We start from the raw sequence: 19,591 nt of genomic DNA, 5'->3' as shown, positions 1-19,591 counted from the left end.
GTATTACGGTGGGCGGTTAATCTTGTCTATGTACAATAAGCTATTTAAATATACTGTCTGATGTATTTTATTGTGTCTTTTAGGGAATTTAACTAGTTTGTAATTTTGTTAAGTTTTTTTATGTTATTTATTTTAAAGCACTGCGTCCTTTGGCGGGCGGAATGTCCAAATATGTATACAGTCCACTATTACTACAGTCAGTTAAATAAAAAGTCTCATTCGATTCGCATGTGTTATTATTGCAATTCTTCAACTCAAGATTCTCAATTAATTCTCAACTGTAATTCCTAACCACTATTACGTAAAAATGTGACATTTATGTTATATAAAACTAAATTTGTACAATTAATTATAATTGTAAGGAATTTATTTTTATATTAGTTGTGATTTTCGAGTTCTAAGTTGTTGGTATCTTTTGCAAAGGGTTAAAATAAGAATTTTCTTCGTTTATAGGTATTTATTTATGAATAACAATTTTGTGAATAATACTTACCACATGATATTAAGTTAAACAATTTGTAAAACAATAATAATTCAACTGATATTTTGTAAACACCAAGATAGCGCTTATCAAAATTTGTCAAAAAAGTTCAAAAATGTAAGTGTAGTTTTTCATAGGACCAGTAAAAATTATCGTTATTATTGTGATTGTTGATTTAAAATTACTTTTAGATTTAATTTATTATTATAGAATCATCTGTCGAAGAAAGATTAACAGTTAAATTTCAAAACTTACATAGAAACCACAAACAAAGTTGTCGTTCTTTCGTTCGATCTTGCGATGCCAATACGTCTTAGTTGAGGTTTTGGTACAAAAAAAAAACAATCGAATTCAGATATCTAAACTCATCAGCATCTCAACTGGATACTTTTAAGAAAGCTCACGCCCCCAGTGTATGATTCCGCAAAAGCACTATGATTCCACGTAAGTAAAACAACATTCAACGGTAAAACAATTTATTTCAAAAAACCAAGACGTTACAAATGGAAAATTCACATTTTCACTTAAAGTTTAACAAGGTATAAGCGATTCCAAATAAAATACTGTGAATAGGTGCAAAGGCTAATTGTCTTGAAATGCAAATAAATAAATTCTTATTAGAACGCAAGACCGGCGTCTGCGTACGTTGTGACGATCTTTTCTATGGAGTTAGCGTACGCTGCTGTTCTCAGGTCTAGTCCTAGGTTGAACTTCATGGCTGTCTTCATGATGGCCTGGATTAAAAAAATATATTACCGTAACACACAAATAATTGTAATAAAAGACTCCATTTTTTTCTGAGAATTTCCAATCATGACAAAAGAAGCTTAGATGGATATAGTTTTTTTGTTGTCCTAATATACACGGGCAAACTCTCCTCCAGCCTTTTCCAAATATCCTTGTCCATGGCAATTATTTATAAAAGCAATATTGTATTATTTGTTTTAAATAAAAAAAAAAAATTTTAGGTTATAAATACATATCTTTCATTCAATAACAGAATTTTTATCTTATTTTAACATCAATGGGAATACAACTAGACTTATGCTTAGAGGCAATTAAATGTTTTACTGAGAAACAGTTCACTGAAGTTCTTGGTTGCTTCATTTCAATTACCAGGGAAGCATAAATAAAAAAATATTTTATTAATAATTCTTGGTTGTTGAATAATGCTTCTATTGTATGTTACCTTAAATTAACAATTTTAAACATTTTTAACCAGATAATATTTTTTCTGTAAAGTTAAGAGTCAATTATTTCTACAACTGAAAAAATTTAAACATTGTTTGTAATACTCACCCTGGCAGATCTCTCCATGGTGTAGTCGAGACCTGAGTGTACAATGTCCTTCTCAGAGGCACCAGAGATCCTCTTCTGGAAGGATTCCGAGGGAGTTACCGGGATACGACCTCCGACGCGACCGAAACGACGTTCAAGCGACTCTTGTACGGATTCTATAAAAAAAAAATTACGACTTGTTTATATGAAAATTACATAATTTTTTAATTTAATAAATTATAATATTTATTTTATTCTTATTTGAGATTGAAAAATCAAATTATTGATTTAAAAATTATTTTCATGTAAATCGAGGAATCCTTCGACCTAACTAACACGATGGGAAACGTGGATCAGGCGTTTAACTAGGGATTAAATAACTTATTATATTTGACTATTATATTCAACAAGACACCATAAACTTATTTTAAATATTGCTATGCGCACTAAACAATAACTAATAAACAAATTTATTTGGTAACTAGCGGACCGGACAGACATTGTCCTTTGTAGTTAAGACTATGAATATTGATTTCGAAATGGTATAATTAACTAAAAATGCTTTATGATATACAACAGTATTTGGTTGTTTTTCTGTTTTTTTGTTATAACTACATGGGAACAGGCGACATATAACTTACAACATGGATTGAAAAACATGGATTTTCATGATTAATACCACAAACAATTAGCGACTGTAATTACTTTATATGTATTTTATCAATATAATAACTCCGATCGAAGCATTACGTTTAATAATTACTTAATATGATGCATAAGTATTCTTAAATATTCTCCGATATCTTAAAAATCTTTCCGCGCTATTTTCCTATTTTTTTTATTACCTGACAGTACCAAACACAACAAAAATATAATTAGCGAAATCGGTCCAGCCGTTCACGCGTGATGCCGTGACAAAGGGAAATAGGGATTCATTTTTATAGATATACATAAGAATTTTTTTTTAACGTGCTTGTTAATAATGTTCCTTATTAAAACAACACGTGTGTTGGGCCCAAGGGATCAAATGATGACAAATCTGTGGCCCAAACCAAAAAGATTATAGCCCTATAGTATTTTTTATTAAAACAGCATACCTAAGAGATGGTGGTTGGATTCCCTCTCATATTTGAATGTGAGACGTCCGTATGAGACGTGGTTGAGGTTCTTCAGCCACTCGAAGAATGAGACCGTCACACCACCGGCGTTGATGTAGAGGTCGGGGATCACCAAAATGTTGCGGTCGATCAAGATCTTGTCTGCCGCTGGGGTGGTCGGTCCGTTGGCAGCTTCAGCGATTATCTAAAAATAAACATACTGTCAAAACGGCAAGGAAATGTCATTAAAGGTCAATTGTCACTTGAATGCCATTTTCTATAAAAAAAAACAAATTTATTTGTTACGCAATTTAATTTTAAGGTTTCACAAAGTCAAAACACACTCAATTTTTGTTTAGTTTTTTGTAATCATATTTTTTGATTAGTAATTGTTTTCTTTGATATTTGTATGATTTCTTCGTGTATGTAATGTTTGCGTATAAGTGCTTGTAAAATAAAATAAAGTATATTTTGTGGTTCTTTTATCTCTTTTATCAATAAAATAAAAACAAATTTATATGCAGTATATTGAAAATGCTGTATTTTAGGTTAAAGAAATAGAAAAATGGGTAAATACATGGTGAAATATATGGTGAATCATTTGTCGGCTTAAACTTCACTAAATAGCCAACAAACTCTTGGAAAATGATGTTTGAAGGGTAGAATTCCATGTTCTAAAAACCAACCTTAGCCTGGATCTTGTGGGCGTTTTCCTTGTGGATGACCTGCTCAACAGCAGCTGGAACGAGGATATCACATTTCTCATACAACATGTTTTCGCCTTCGTATGGTTTGGCGCCAGGGAATCCCACGATTGTTCCGTTCTCGATCCTGTAGTCCTCAAGAGCCTGGAATAAAGAAATACGAACATACAACACATTTCCACTTGAATACTCAGCATTCTTTAAATGTTAAACTTCTCTTAAATGGAAAGTTCTTACTAGTCAGACTAAATATTTGTTGTGGTTATTTTCAGGCAAAAAACGCAATCTAAAATTTAATGCCTAGTTAGTGTGCATACCATTATGTTAAAATAGCGAGTGGATTGAATGTCAAGCAAAAAAGAACAAATTAATATTATTTCCTTGTTTGGCTGAGAGGCTATTTTTTATTATACATTTAAGTTTTTCTATTGCCTAACTACACCGCTTTAAAATGTAGCAAATAGTCTGCAATTAATCGCGCAAATTCTAAATCAAAGCGAATAGGGTTCTCTGTTTACGAGTAAAGCTGAAATCTGTTTACGATCATTGTTAAGTCCGTAGCATAAATAACAAATATAAACTATTTACTAGACAAACGTATTTCCGAAGGTCATTTTAATAAGAATCATGATCTGTTAAATTTGATGCGTATGATTCACAATCATTGTTATAGTTATTTGTATAAGATAATTGTTTAAACAACATTTGACCTATAAAATCATTTTTAACTGAAGTCAAAACAAATAAATGATAATAAATTTTAGAGCATTTTTTGCAATATAATTATTAAAATATTGATAAATAAATATGTATCTTTATTCCGAGGGTCGGGAGTATATATAGTAAGATATTTAAATAATATGTGGATGATATAACATAGTTCGTAATGCTGTAACAATATTATTAAACTAAATATTTGATACATGTGCCTGGTACATAGTTCACGTTACGTGATATTTACATGCAGTACAAGGTTGTCTACTGTATGTCTAATATCTTTGTGATAATGAAGTAATCTACCGCTTTGGAGTGTTAATTTCATTAAGCGTTTGATAGGATATCGGGAATGGTTTCAGATTGATTTATTATTATAGAGGATATTTGTAATTTCGTATATTTATAACAAAGAAATTATGAATCGAATGATTCTGGCTCCTCTTTGAATAAAGAGGCTATATTTATGACAGATTGCTTATAATTCATTACTATATCTAATTCTCTTAGGACCAAAGTCATAAGGTTTATACTAAGATGACTACTAAATTCCCGACCACGGGCTTGAAACGACCACATTTGGACAGGCGTGACCCACTGACGCCACACCAATTTATATGGAATGACATAAGCTCACTTTGTCACAGGACCATTTTCATACAAATTAATTGGGCGATAGCGAGTCACGCCTGTCCAAGTGATCGTCGTTGTGGCCCCTGTCGAAAAGCGATTTTATCTCAAGACTGTGATAGGTATGTGTCTGGTAAACTATCATAAATATCTAAGCACTGTGATCAGATAATATTGCTAAGGCTATACCCACGTAATAGGTAATTAAGGATAGGATAACGTAGGGAATGTAACGTGATCTCGTATTGATTCATTTTTTATTCGATGTTAAGCCCCTAGTGGGCTTCATTGGAAACTTCATTAGAGATCTGTCAAATGTGATCTATTAAATTGGGCCTACCGTCGCCATTTTGAAATGTCAGTTTTTTGGTGCGTACAATAAATTTTAATTATCGCACGGTTCTGATTGCTAGGTATCTTAAAATATATTGTATTAATAGTATAGGTAGCAAAACCTATCATATCAGTTGTTCTTAAGTTTGTGTCACATTTATTTAAGGCTACAACTGTATTTTCTAGATACATTATAATTTATTGATACGTCTTAATAAAATAAAGTTTTGGTCCCCTTATAATACTTTATTTTCATTTACTGGTAATATCCATGACCGGCCAAGAAAACTATGTGGCACTGTAAAGCCCGCCTCATGATAAAACGTATAATATAAATAAATAATGGAAAGATAAAACCCTATATTGATTTTAGTAGGTAATTCAATGAAGTATGATACATATACTTAGTCTGGCCATAAATACCGTTACAAATAAAAAAACAAAATTACATTTGAATTTGGAATCTGTCATTTTTATATGCTTGGTCATTGTGTTTTCTCATTTTGGCGCCAATACATTGTACAATATTTTGCGATATTAAAATGGAATGTGGTGATAAAGAGAACTGAATCGCTGTGATTGCATTGCAAGTAGGTATGGAGCCAAATGCAATTTTTAAAACTCTCCATACGCTTGGTATTAGTAAAATGTTTGTGCACCGGTGCAAATTAATGGGTACGAGACCTCCTCTGTTTGAGACAGAAGAAGATCTTGCCGTCCACGATCACGAAAAAGGTGATCAAAGGAGTTAAGGAAATTATTCGAAGTAAAAGATTTTATGTCGGGAAATGAAGATAACACTTAAGACTTGTGGCCTATAAGAGACGTACTAGTCATTTCTTAACTGATATTTAAAAAATAATTGGGAGGTAAAACCGAAACAACTACTGAAGCGGTACGCAAAGGGAGGTCACAATTTTTTTTTGTTTACGGATGAGAAAATTGTTACAATTGAGCAACATTTTAACATACAATATGGCCGAATTTATGCTCAAGCTCTAAGGAAGCTATCGAATTAGTCGACAGAGTGCAACGTGGGCACTTCTCGACTTCAGAGATGGTTTGATGTAAATATGAAGGAGTGACTGAGCCATTCTTTTATGAATGGGTAATGCCATCGGCACAAGTGTATAAAGATACCATTCTCGAGAAGTTAGTGATTTCATCAGAGCTAAAGACTGGCCGTCGTCTAGTCCCGATCTTAATCCGCTGGATTATGATTTATGGTCAGTTAGAGAGTACGGCTTGCTCTAAACCCCATGATAATTGGAGTCTCTAATACAATCCGTACGATTGACAGTGAAGAATTTTCGCATGGAATGAGTGCGTGCTTCTATTGATATCAATGATTAACTGTATTGCAGCCAGTTTAAAAAAGTAAATTTGTATGTATTAAAGTAATATACTGTAAAAGATATAAATGTCATTTGCAATAGAATTATTTGTTTTACTTTGTTTCAGTATTTATGACTAGACTAGGTTTATCGATTTCATTTTAAACGATACTCAATACTGTAAAGAATGACGGATTTAAATCGAAAGCAATAGATTCTATATAGAATTTATATCCTAAACTAAGTGACGTTACTTGACCAAATTTAATCAAATCTTATATTGATAAATAATCAAGTAGGTACTTCAGTAATCGTATGATTTGCTTATCAGTTTCCATCCTTATTAATTTTTTATCAATTCTATATCAGCCTCAATAAGATAATGTTGAGTGATGAATGGGAAACACGCTGCTTTCACTACTGAGTACTAGACAGATATAGACTATTTTATAAAATTTAAGTTATAAACGGATAACAACAGATAAGATTCACCAACGCCATTTTAGCTCCAAAAAAATACTGATAAAAGACAGTTCTTAAGATTCGCTATAAAAATATATGAGGCACTCATAACAACTAATTTACCTGTCGTTAAATGCGCTATAAGTTCAGTTAAAAAAAGGAAAAATTATTGTATAAAAACCCATCAGGAAAAATATATTTAATTTTGAATATTAGAAGCCGTGCAGGCCAAATTGTAAATGTTTACGGTCAAATTTATCCTGGTCTAAATTAGGGTAAACAGTTTAATTAATACTAAATTAACCGGTAGACATAATTGAGGTTAATCAACACGTCATGTGCATCCAATGTTAATTTTCAAACATACGATTACCATGCGAAGCTGTCTGATTAAGTCAAATCATTAATTTGAATTAAAATATTATCTGATGACAACCTTAATATTGGTTATTTAATTTAACGAGTTTTCCTGTTCCAGTTTCCGTTTGTCTGTTATTGCAAAAAATGCACACAATTATTGTTTCGCCGGCAATCAAACCAGGTCCTCATAAGTGTAAGATAAACAAATCAGGTGGGAAGAACATTTGTGCCCTAGTTCTTACCTTGGGGTCAATACCGTCTGGGTTGTGGATGGCTCCATCGTGTTCAATGATACCAATGCAAGTAGCCCCGGCACGGACGAGGTATCGGCAAGTGTGAAGACCCACGTTACCGAAACCTTGTACAATGAATGTCTTACCGCCCCAACCTGGGGTCGTACCTGAAAGAAATAAGAATTGCTTCAACTGTTTTTCATCTTCGTCTTTCAAAGGCAACTTTAATAGACTTCTATTATTTGATAATGTTACGTTGTCTATGACCCTGGGTGTGAAATAGAAATCATAGATGAGTTAATCTTAATAGCCATAGAATAAGCAGCTAATTACAGATTGAACCGCTTGGTTATTGCTCTGGAGTTGACCAATCACAACTAATATTCTTACTTAACAAGGTCCTTGACAAATAAATTAATATTAGGCGTAATAACTACATCGTTCATACTATAAACCATAATTAGTTAACACAATAATCGGATTTAATTGCTCAATTATATTTTATTTTATTTATTTATTTACACTTCGTTACACTACAAAATAAAAATAAAAATTAACATAATTAAATCAAAAGGAGGGCAACTGGCGGCCTTATCGCTTACGAGCGATCTCTTCCAGGCAACCACTGTGAGTAAAGAAAAAATAAATGTATTAAATAAAATAGGCAAGTAGTGCAAAATACATGTAATACACAGTTATTAAAACAAAAACTAAACAGGAATAAAATATTAAAGATACATTAAAGAGTAAAAAGACACATAAATCACGATAATTTAAGATAAGTCTTACGTCAGTTAGTAGTTAGTAAGAAAGTTAGGGATACGTTGTGGACAGGTAATGTTTGTACAGAAGAAATTTAAAGGAAGATAGAGAAGGAGCTAAGCGAATAGGGACGGGAAGTGAATTCCATAGCCTAACTGCGGAGACCTTAAAGGAATCGCCAAGAAAGGAGGAGTTATGAGATGGGATTTCAAGGGTATAGTTTTCGGAAGAGCGTAAGCTATAGTTATGGGCTCCCAAAAAATTGAAATCATTTTTGAGATAGGAAGGAGTTTTAGGGTTAAACAGGATGGAATATAGGAGATGAAGAACATGAGCATCACGTCGCTGACGAATTGGCAACCAGCCTAGCCGCTTACGGAACGCAGAGATATGATCGTACTTTCTTTACCAACATATCTGCTGCATCATGGAAGCCCATGCCCAATTAATATTTATATAATCTTATCATCATCAGTTTTATATCCAATATAAATATTTTTTTAATAGAACAAAGGGTAAAGTTCGGAAACTTGACTAATTTAGTACAACTCGACGGAAACAGAAAAGGTTGTTTAAATTATTTTAGAAATTATTAAATTATAAACTTCCTTGAACATTTACGTGAAAGAAACATGAAATTTTGGTCTCAAAATTCGAAAACTAAAAAAGGACATATTCCGTGATTGGTCAACAGTACGGTAGCAATATGTGAATATCTAAGAAGAAAAATCTATAAACAACATACCAATCATGCTCATGTAGTTAGCTTCGTTGATGAAGTTCTCGAGGCCGTGGAACACTCCCCTGCCGGTAGCAGATACTCTTCCGTGGATACCACCCTGGAAATGCAGGATCACAATATACTACTATCTTTAACGCAGGTGTTTAACGCTTTTCGTTGGGTCAAACCAAACGCATTTTAAACTAAAACTATAATGTAAAGTGAGAGTTTAATTAATTGACAGAGCTGATAGGAACATGTATACCTTCTTCCATTGATGAATGAGCTACAACAATATTTACAACAATTTATGAATTGTTTGTACCTTTCAGAGTAACATAAAAATATTGCCCAGAGCGAAAAAGGTACTTCCCTATATGTAGCTATTCACGTCTGATAGAAACAAAATTGGTTTTGTAATTGAGACACCAATTATTTTTTAATTTTTGTACAAGCGTTTTGGATCTTGAAATTAGAGCCATACATACGTAACAGATTGGAACCCAAATTTCGCGTTCGAAATGAAATGGAATACAAATGTTTCAAGATAATGGTTTTACTTATCTTATTAAATACATCCGATTGCTGAGGTCAATATCAAATTAAGATAAGCGTTTTTAACGATAAGATAACGCTTTGCTGTTTGTATAGCAAAATGTCGACGCTACAGAAGATTGAAAAAACTGCGTTGTTTTTATTATACCTTTAATCATATTCACAATATGAAGCAGACTATATGAAAAATTTAACTTATTTTCTGTGTCTGTACACATTTAAAAGGGCCATATTTAAGGCGTACAATATTTGGCTTTACTAGCCTTTGGTTAGGCAATGTAAATTTCAGTTTGTTAGTAGATATAAGAGTGCCGCTCAAAATTAAATTGAAGCATATCCTAAATGTTTTTTTACCAAGGGAGTTAACGAAGGCTAGTGCTAATCCAATTTACTTAATCAAAAGCAGGTTAAAATAGACTAACTTCTGAAGTGCAACAGTTATAGTTAGCATAAACTGACCGATAGATTGGTCAAATTGTCCATAGTCTTAAAGAACGTTCGTTCGGTTATAAATACAAGGCGCTGATTATGTATATGCAAAATGTTTGTACCACAAACTATTTACAAACACGATCATGATCGGTGAAAAGACTCGCAACGTTGCGATGCAAATGATATTGTAGATTCGATGTCCGTTGATGAAATTTATTTATATCGCGAACTACAGTAAGTTTTATTAATTATTTAAACACATTTTTATTGTTTGTGTTTTGAAGGATCATTGTAATATGCTATACGTCTGTCTGCTCAAGAAAAACATAAATACTGGACCACGGACACTCTCAAATCACAAGATGAACGGAAATGATTGATCATGTGTTATCAAAACGTGTCTTGCAAATTTATTTAAATCCTGATGCAGTAATCACTATAAATAACTTGATTAAAATTGAAGGGCTTATCGCACTCACGTCATGTTTCTAGATATGCTTTGTTAAAAAATCATATTTGTAGTTTGGTTAAATAGTAATAACGAAGATAAGTTTGTAACAAAACAGTTTGAGAAATTTACTTAAAATTACAAATTCCTGAACGGTTATAAAAAAGTTGATTAGATTTCATGCTTCTTGGAATTTTATGGACAAATTACAGTGTGAAATCGCATATGTGTTTGTACATTATTTTAGCAATAAGTTATGTTAAAACATACTTGTTCATTTTGACCATTGAATTCAAGATTATACAAGTTGATGACATCGTTAATCGCTTTTGTACCCGAGTCTCAAAATATTGGGTTTCCCTGCTAAAATATTTATTCAATATTTCTAATTTCTATAGATAACGTAAAAATATTGTAATTTCTACATCATTCTATTAACAACTGCATATTGCAGTGCCAGACATGAGCCAATTGCTAAATTGCGATCGCAAACTACTTTTTTAAAATACTTATACTTAATTGAATTAGGTCGCAATTATATTTTGAAAAGTAAATAGTTTGTATCAAACGTATGTCACATAACATTTCATATGTTCTCTTGTTTTATATGTTTATATATGTTTCATATGTTTCTATGTCTCATCCAAGAATATTTCACTCCCCATAAATAAAGTTACGCACCTGGTTGATGGGCTTGCCGGTAACACATGCGTGTGCGTTGATGTCTTGGTAGCCGATGGTTTTGGCATATGTGTCAGCGATCCATGACATCTCACGTTCCCCTGTACCCATGTCGGGGGCTGGTACATCCACACCAGGCCCTGTAAAGGAAATTTGTGAAATATATAGCTCGAAAAGATGTGATATATACACATATTTTCCAGCCTGAAGACTTCTTTTTGTGTCTGTAGAGTAATATTAACATGTGGTTTTAACTCTCGGTTAAGCCTCCTCTACATCTTCATCGCTTCTTCTTCTTTCTTTACTGACACCGTCGAATTTTGAGGCTTAGACGTGATCAGGTCAAGAGTGGATTGCGGTCGTACATTTAAAGGCTAAGAAGAAAATAAATTAACTAAGTCGCTAATGTACAATTATAAAAATTATATATAGTCCTTAGTTATTTATATTTATAGGACTTATTTTAAGGGATACTAAATAGTATTATTTATTTAATAATGTTCAATTGGCGAATTAAAATGTTCTAAAACAGAAGTTACAAGTTTAGTTCTCAGCTACACGTTTCTTTAGCACCTTACAATAGCACAGATAATTCTATTAAAAGATGGAATCCCGTAAACTGCAAAACTCTATGGCTTCAAATGGTTCGGCAATGATTAGAGATTTATTTTTATCTAAACGCCCTTAGGAGCAGATTGTATTGACATGAACTTGACATCAGATAATCAAACAGGTAAATCAACAATAATATTAAATGATTATGGTAATCGCTTATGGATTTTGATATAATAGGTATGATAATAAATTTCTAATCAGAACTTAACAATATTGTATGATACGGGGTATATGTAAATCATAAGGTTTTAGGTACATTTATGATATGACAAGTTTTATTGATAAAAAGTGTTGGGTAACATGTTTTGAAAATTGTTACTAAGGTATCAAGTGATAAGATACATATACTTATCACGACGTTATCATTCTGTTTACTTTCAATTCTCAGAAATGTTTTAGTAAAATGATACATTTGCATAACAACAATGACGTCGTGTCAGTAGGTGTGTGGCGTGACTTTGTGATTATAGGATTATACCTAACTATGTAAATCCTTAATATTTGTGGAAAAGTGTTCGTGGTTATGCAATTGACGTGATGCGCGTCATAACCACACCTCTTAGTTACAGACTACTGTTGCTATTTATAAACTGAACACATGACTTCGAATATTTAGAAATGGAATGAATTAGATAAAACATATTTACACTCTTATCGCTATCTAGAAAAGCTTTTTTAACAATTTAATATCATTTTATAACTACAAATTTTCTAAAACTGTTATTGCAAACAACATTTAGGATAGTCCTGTATATTTATAGATCCTGGTAATAAATCAATATCCACTTGCAATACAAGTATTTTTATAGAATAGAACGGCCGTCTATCGTTTCATACAAATCTATAACTAATTCCGTCCGATATTTTGGAAGCCTAGCAAATTCACTTTCTAATATTATAAATGTACAGATTACGGTTTTCAAAGATAAAACTTACCGATGAAGCCCTTCTTGGCGAGCTCCAAGGTGAAACGACGTGTAATCTTCTCCAGTTCATGTTCAGAGTATTCTTTGGGGTTGATCTTGATACCAGCTTTGGCACCACCGAATGGGACATCCACGCATGCACACTTGAACGTCATCAACGCAGAAAGAGCCTTAACCTCATCCCTTGTAACGTCTGTTGAGAATCTTATACCTGGGGACGAAAACAACTATGAAATTCGGCAGTTTTTTACAATACAGTTAAAATAATATTCTCTTTACTAAAGAACGATGATATAGATTTAACAAATCAGGTAAAACTAAGACTAATGAAATAAACATTACAACACAAAACACATCCGGCCTATTATACGAAGCTAAATGAAAGTGGAATAGCAAACTTTCTCATTTATAAAGTAACTACCTAACCAACTATCGGAGGCTATATTATAGTCGTAGCTTCGTTCGCACTTTCCACATTAATTCAAGCATTTCGTATTTTCTATATTCTTCTGTTATTAATTGGGGTCATGAAGCTATATTTTCCTCGGACATTTGTGAAAAGAAACGTTACAACGTTATATTCGAGCCAAGACGCCTAATAATAGTCTCCATTAGAAAATTTTCAAGCCTCCTATTTTTAACAATGAATGACAAACCCAACTATTCACTCGAACATAAGCTACGGAGACTAATTCTTAGTTTAGTTTCTTTATTTCAACATAATAAAACGATTGCTTTCTAGTACTCGTATTAAAAAAAAGAAGTTGAGTTGTAGACCTCCTTTGGGTTTTTTTTTTAAAGTCGGTTAGAAATGATTCATTGAACATGTTTCTCTGGAATAAAAACGATGACGCTTTAAACACACTGCTTAAACACGGAACTACTACTACTTAATTCGAAGATTTTATTTTATTGTTATTACAACTAAGTAAAACTATGTTTATTTAGAAAACATGCAATGAAGATCTATGTTTATAAACTCCCAAATACACTCCTGGGAGGGCGTGGTTCTGACGATAATTACGTCAATACTGATTATACAATGCCAGCTATGTGAAAAACTGAAGTTGAATGGCGTTGTGTGCAATGTCGAGCACGTAATACCCGTTGATTCTAATGGGGTATATTCACAGCAAAACAACAATTGTATTAAAGACTTCAGAAAAATATTAATGAATTCGATGTAGAAATGCGTCTGTGACATAGCCCATGTGGTTGGTTACCAAACTGGAAATTATTACGTATACGATTTGCACTTCTCTGTTAGGTTTAGCTCTCCCTTTTAGTTGGCAAGATACCGCTTTTAAGCGATAAGGGCGCCTGTTACTTAGCATTTAGATCTTTATTATTACTATTACTAGTGATAGACAGGCTACTACTAATTAATTTGCGATATTTGTAACGGCAGTGGAATATCACAAGGCACTTGCTGACTTGTGATTCTTTTTTTAGTCTTTTGTACTTGCTATATTGCGGTGCTGTTTTCTCGTGCCAGCTTCTTGATCCTGGAGCATGGGACATGCCCACTAGATTTAATTATAGTAACTGGGAGTCCGGGGCAGTCATGCTTACTAAAATGTAACTGGGCGGTGGCATTGTCTCAGAGGTAGTTTAATTCCCTCAAATATGGTTGAGTAAAACGATGGCTGGCTAACACGTCATGCTTGTGAACAGGTACCGCTTCCGGAAACTGGACTGCGAGATTTCCGTTCAGTTTTGTAATTTATTACAAACAAAGAGCGAACCTTATCTTTCTCTTTTCTTCTATCTTTGTTTGCCATAGTCATTTTGTATGATCACTTGATATTTTTTTAAAATACCGAGAGATTTTTTACGCCAGTTTTTTTCTCGGCCTGTTCTCTTTGCCGATGAGAAGGGATATCTACCGATCAAATTTAATAACGCCGAATAAGTTATCCTGTATCGTATATTCTATAATAAACATATTTTTTTATTTTCATTTTTACCGAGTTATATAATTATCGTTTTCGTATACAAAGTATAAATAACAATATTATATATGTAACATGTGCATCTTTATGTTCTTATATTCATACTACTTGCCTTGATTAAAACATCATCCTTCATAATTCATAATCCTACGCAATAAGACATATTGATTGATAGCCTCTCAGCTCTCTAGGTTAAATCTATAAATAGCTATATTCCGTAACCGGCATTTTTTAGGAACTCAATAGTTATACATATTACTTACCATGAAATAGATTCTTTATACTTATATTACTAATACTTTAAACATTATTTCATTGTTGCGAATTGGTAGAGCCTACAACCACGCAAGTATTAAAATTCCGTCCGGGACGTGAAGCATGTGATTAAATCGGAGGCCAGACGAGCGTATTTTTTGTCTCCAGTCGGCGTCTATTGCATTTGGTTCCATACAAGTTTCGTAAGCTTACTAATCTTCTTCAATACCTTTCGAAAATTCAACTCAATTAAATTTGTTTGTAAGGGACAAGAGGCAAACAAGCAGGCGGTTTTAATAAAATCAACGTTTGCTAACCGTCGTCTACCAATGGACACCTGAAACGCCTCTGCTGGTGGAGTGTGTTGCCGATCATTGAGGAAATAGTACGCTTTTTTCTTAAAAGCTCCTAAGTATATTAGTTCGGGAAGGAAAGCTACGTAAGCAAAGAGGTGGTGTGCCGCTGGTTTTTTTTGACGAAAATATTATTTAGTAAGTAAAAATGTTTGATCCGATATTACACATAACTCAACTACTCAATTAGCTTAGAACTAAAGGTTCCTCATTATAAATTTGGATGAAGAAAAAAACCTTAATAATATCTTAGTTTCTACAACTTCTGTTGTACTCGCTAATAATACACCAATACCACAATGTAGGAACCGTTATAAATTTAGCAGTAAATATTCTGGGAGGCAGACAGTTTCAATTCAATCATAGCAAACACGCTCTTATGTTTAATAAACGTTTGTAGGTAACATAATTTTATTAATTCATACTATTATACATATCTAGATTAAAAGAAAACAAATTTTTAACCGGATTAAAGCTATTTGTATTATTATAAACTTATAATTATTCACATATTTGTATTCTTTCAATGTGTAAAAGCTATGCTAACCAAAGATAATACTTTATCTAGATTAGTTTTATTTTTATAAATACGAAAGAACTGCATTAAACAAAATATTAGTAGTCCTTAAGCACTATAATAAAATAGACCTTCGTATCAGACACGATATTAATACAATATAAAATGTCTCAGACCACCAAAAGTTCAGTTCGATAACCCTTTGACTAAGTTGAAAACACTGATTGACGTCAGGTACAAAATTACAGGAAGTCAATGTATGCGAAACCAATTTTTTTTGTTCAATTATTGGGCAAAAAATCACCGCCTGGCAGCCTAAAACGGAGTGTGAATAGAAATCTTTAAATCTTTAGCATACCTGTCTTATAACATTTACACATTGGTAAATATGCTAAGATAGACTTCTCATTACAAAATCAAGAAGCGACGATAACTTGATTTAAATATTGAAATTTAGCAGGTTTATTCTTGAACAACTGTTGGTATCCATATATAAGACGTTCTTCAACTACGCTACGCAAATCTGATATATAGAATATAAAAAAAATACATGTAAGAATTTAAGTCCTCAGGTATACAAGCGCATAGCAGCATGTTATATAAAACATCTGTCTTGGGATTTAAAGTATGTTTTATTTGAATAGATTTAGTTTAATTTACATTTACGTCATCAACAATTATTAAACTAAATGTTTTTTTGGCAAGGGAGACGATTTTGTCTGCTTTTAACTGAATCAATTACACATAGATATAAAAAGAAATAAACAAATCATTTAATTCACTTTTATTCATTTCTAATTATAGTCAAATGTAGTTAAATACGTAATTTATTTATTTGATTGTCACACTAAAAAATGCATCAAATTTATATCTTGTCTGGTATGTGAATATATGATTAAGATGTCTATCTGTACTATACATATACATATTGTTATACTTCCATGATGCTTTTTGTAGGTAGTAATAAAAATATCAGAATTTCGAGAAAAGCTTGCTAATTTGGTAAGCGGTCGGATAAAGCATATTATTTTCAGGTTATGTCCTGTTAATTTGGTTATCTACGTAATAGCAATTTGTACAATCACGTGTCTCTCGAGCTATAAATATATTCTATATATTATACTCTAACAACAACGACTACAAGTCTACGAATTATTAGCAATTATATTGTAAGCTATAAAAAGATTACTTGCCTCCTTTAGTTGGGGTTCTGTGTGAGGAATGTTGAGCTCTGTATCCAAGAATCATTTCATAATCACCAGAATCGCGCCTCAATGGAAACTGAATTTCAAGAATGTGATCACAAGGCTGCATCATGTTTAGAATACCAGCAACCCTCTTCTTCTTTTCTTCAACAGGTACTCTCGACTTCATGTCTTCGACGAGCTGGTCTTCGACAACTTGGCACGCCCTGTGGAAGAAGTACTCAACCATGTCAAAGAATCGAGGGTTGGCACTGTTTGGAATATCTTTGAGCCTGTCTGGAATTTCATGGCTCGCGTATGTTCTGCAAGAAACATTCACGGCAGCAGGCGCGATTTTGAAAATGCTATTGACTCCCTCATTTTGAATTGTGTTTTTTAGGGGCGGTGACACAGCCTTGGCTATGTTTTTTAAATGTAACATTTTAATATATTAAGTACTACTAATCGGGTTAGGTATCGGGTCGCTCTACACTGGAACCAAAACACGAATGGTTAAGTAATATAAGAGTAAAACTGCAGAGACGACCCGCACCGACGGAAAGCGAGTCTGCGACTATGCCAAGTCTAAGCCGTGGTGCTATGCGTCAGCTGCAAATAGTGATCCGGTTTCCATAGAGTACAGGTGGGTGTATCATTATGATGCGGACTTTGGCCATAGACCATTTGGCTCTCAATTGGCATTACAGACGAGAGGCTATTTAGATTTTAGTAGGGTAACACATATCTTGTTTGTCATTATGACGTGTTTTAATAAACTGATCTATTTCTGAGGTAATAGAAAATAGAAAATTTAGTAAGAAAACATACCCACAAAATTAAAAAAAAAATGGCAATACTATTTAACAACTGTCAAATATTAATTTTGACATATTTTTTATTAGATGGTAAGCTGCAGTTGAGACAAAAGTAATTCAAATTGTTGTAAATATGTACTAAACAAACTTAAAACTGATTTGATATGTCAAATTGTGTTTGAAATTTCGCCAAATTTGTGTTGTAAATATGCAACTAGTGAATTGCATTATTTGAAGCTGAAGCGCAAAAGAACAAAGAACTATCTGCGTTTTACTGTAAGTTTTTATTTACTGAAGAAATCAATTAATATAGGTAGGTACTTATTATTTTATTTTTCATTTACAATTTATTATGAATATTTACTTACCAGAATATATTAATAAATGGTATACTTTTAGAGCACATTGTATTCAACAATGGCTGGAGAAGATCTGTCTGACTTTACTTCAATAAACAACTTACCAGATGAACTAATAGTCTTATTTTTCAAATATCTTTCTCTGGAAGACATTCTTATGTGTGAAGATGTATCCAAAAGATGGAGAAAATTGGCTTTGGATCCCATCTTGTGGAGACAATTTGTTATTGTCTTTTCAGGGAAACCTGGACAAAGTGAAGTAAGTGAGAAAAATTTGGAGATAATATCAACACACAGTGACTTTATTTATTCATTGAAAATACAATATGTTTACAACTATTCAGACATAGAGAGCATTTTGGAAAAATGTCACAATTTAATTTCACTAGAACTAGTCATGTGTAGAATAAGTAAAAACTTTGAGGATCATTTAAGAAATCGGACACATTTAAGGAAACTTAGTTTGAAGAATTCTATTCAGCTATCTAGTGAAGTGGATTGGTTATTCCCATTTAATCAACTTAAAGAGCTAAAATATTTAGCTTTGTCAGATTTTGGCCTTGCTCCTGGTAATTGTAATATGTTGCTGAAATGTAAAAATTTGTCCCATATATATATTGAAAAGATTAGGGATTTAAACTTAGATTTTGTGAAAAATTTAATTTTATCAAAAGAAAACATCTTAGAAACTTTGCATATACATGGTGGGGATTCTGTTGATGATTCTTGCTTAAAAATGCTATCCAGATGTACACAACTAAGAGACTTGGCTATTATAAGGTGTGAAAACCTGACTGATGAAGGACTTATAGCTTTAATACATTTCAAGAAATTAGAACACTTACAAATATGGAACAACAACAATTTCTCAGAAATGGTACTCTTAAAAACTTTGGGCAGTGCTACTTTAATAATATTAGAAAGTCTTAGTTTGTCTAGAGTGAAGAATATTTCACCTGTAATAGTTGATATAATATCAGAGTACTATAAAAATTTAAAATTTTTGGCGTTATACCAGTGCCCTCGAATTATCAACACAGATTATGAGAAACAACTAAAATCTAAATTTAGAAACATAGATGTTGTGCTCTATTAAATATGAATATAATGAACATTTAGGAATGTTTTTAAGTAGTACAAACATAAAAAGAGCTATAACCAGATTGTTGGAATAAAATGTTTAAAAGGGCAATACTAGTTTGACAGAGTAACTGATATATTATTTTTTCTGTGATATTAGTGTTACAATGAATGATTGTAGAATTTATCTTATATTAATATATTATTTTAAAACTTGTTGAATTTTGATTTAATTGAGAGAAAGGGTGCGGTACTCCTTTTAGGAAGGAAATTTAAAAAAAATGTTTTGATGTTGTCTAATAATACATAT

At 32.4% G+C, this 19,591-nt stretch overlaps 2 protein-coding genes across 3 annotated transcripts; one reads left to right on the top strand and one right to left on the bottom strand.

The window, feature by feature from the left end:
- Nucleotides 1-943: 943 nt before the first annotated feature.
- LOC123714384 (glutamate dehydrogenase, mitochondrial) lies at nt 944-17,619 on the bottom strand. Its single transcript, XM_045668620.1, has 9 exons — nt 17,037-17,619; nt 12,777-12,977; nt 11,226-11,365; nt 9,134-9,227; nt 7,636-7,793; nt 3,543-3,704; nt 2,857-3,061; nt 1,781-1,935; nt 944-1,215 (listed from the first exon to the last, which is right to left on the bottom strand). Exons 1-9 carry the CDS (start codon nt 17,467-17,469, stop codon nt 1,099-1,101), a joined length of 1,665 nt encoding a protein of 554 aa, XP_045524576.1. The 5' UTR covers nt 17,470-17,619; the 3' UTR covers nt 944-1,098.
- A 297-nt stretch (nt 17,620-17,916) lies between these two features.
- On the top strand, nt 17,917-19,497 carry LOC123714385 (S-phase kinase-associated protein 2-like). Of its 2 annotated transcripts, none has more exons than XM_045668622.1 (2): nt 17,917-18,118; nt 18,242-19,497. In XM_045668622.1, the coding sequence occupies exon 2, from the start codon at nt 18,260-18,262 to the stop codon at nt 19,295-19,297; it is 1,038 nt and encodes a 345-aa protein (XP_045524578.1). In that variant the 5' UTR covers nt 17,917-18,118; nt 18,242-18,259; the 3' UTR covers nt 19,298-19,497. The 2 variants fall into 2 exon arrangements, with proteins under 2 accessions (XP_045524578.1, XP_045524577.1); XM_045668621.1 differs by having other exon boundaries at nt 17,917-18,155.
- The last annotated feature ends 94 nt before the right edge of the window (nt 19,498-19,591 follow it).

Source organism: Pieris brassicae, chromosome 9 (assembly GCF_905147105.1).
Source record: "Pieris brassicae chromosome 9, ilPieBrab1.1, whole genome shotgun sequence".
Taxonomy (NCBI): domain Eukaryota; kingdom Metazoa; phylum Arthropoda; class Insecta; order Lepidoptera; family Pieridae; genus Pieris; species Pieris brassicae.
Note: the sequence above shows the minus strand (reverse complement) of the source record. Positions and strands in the feature narration are given on the sequence as shown.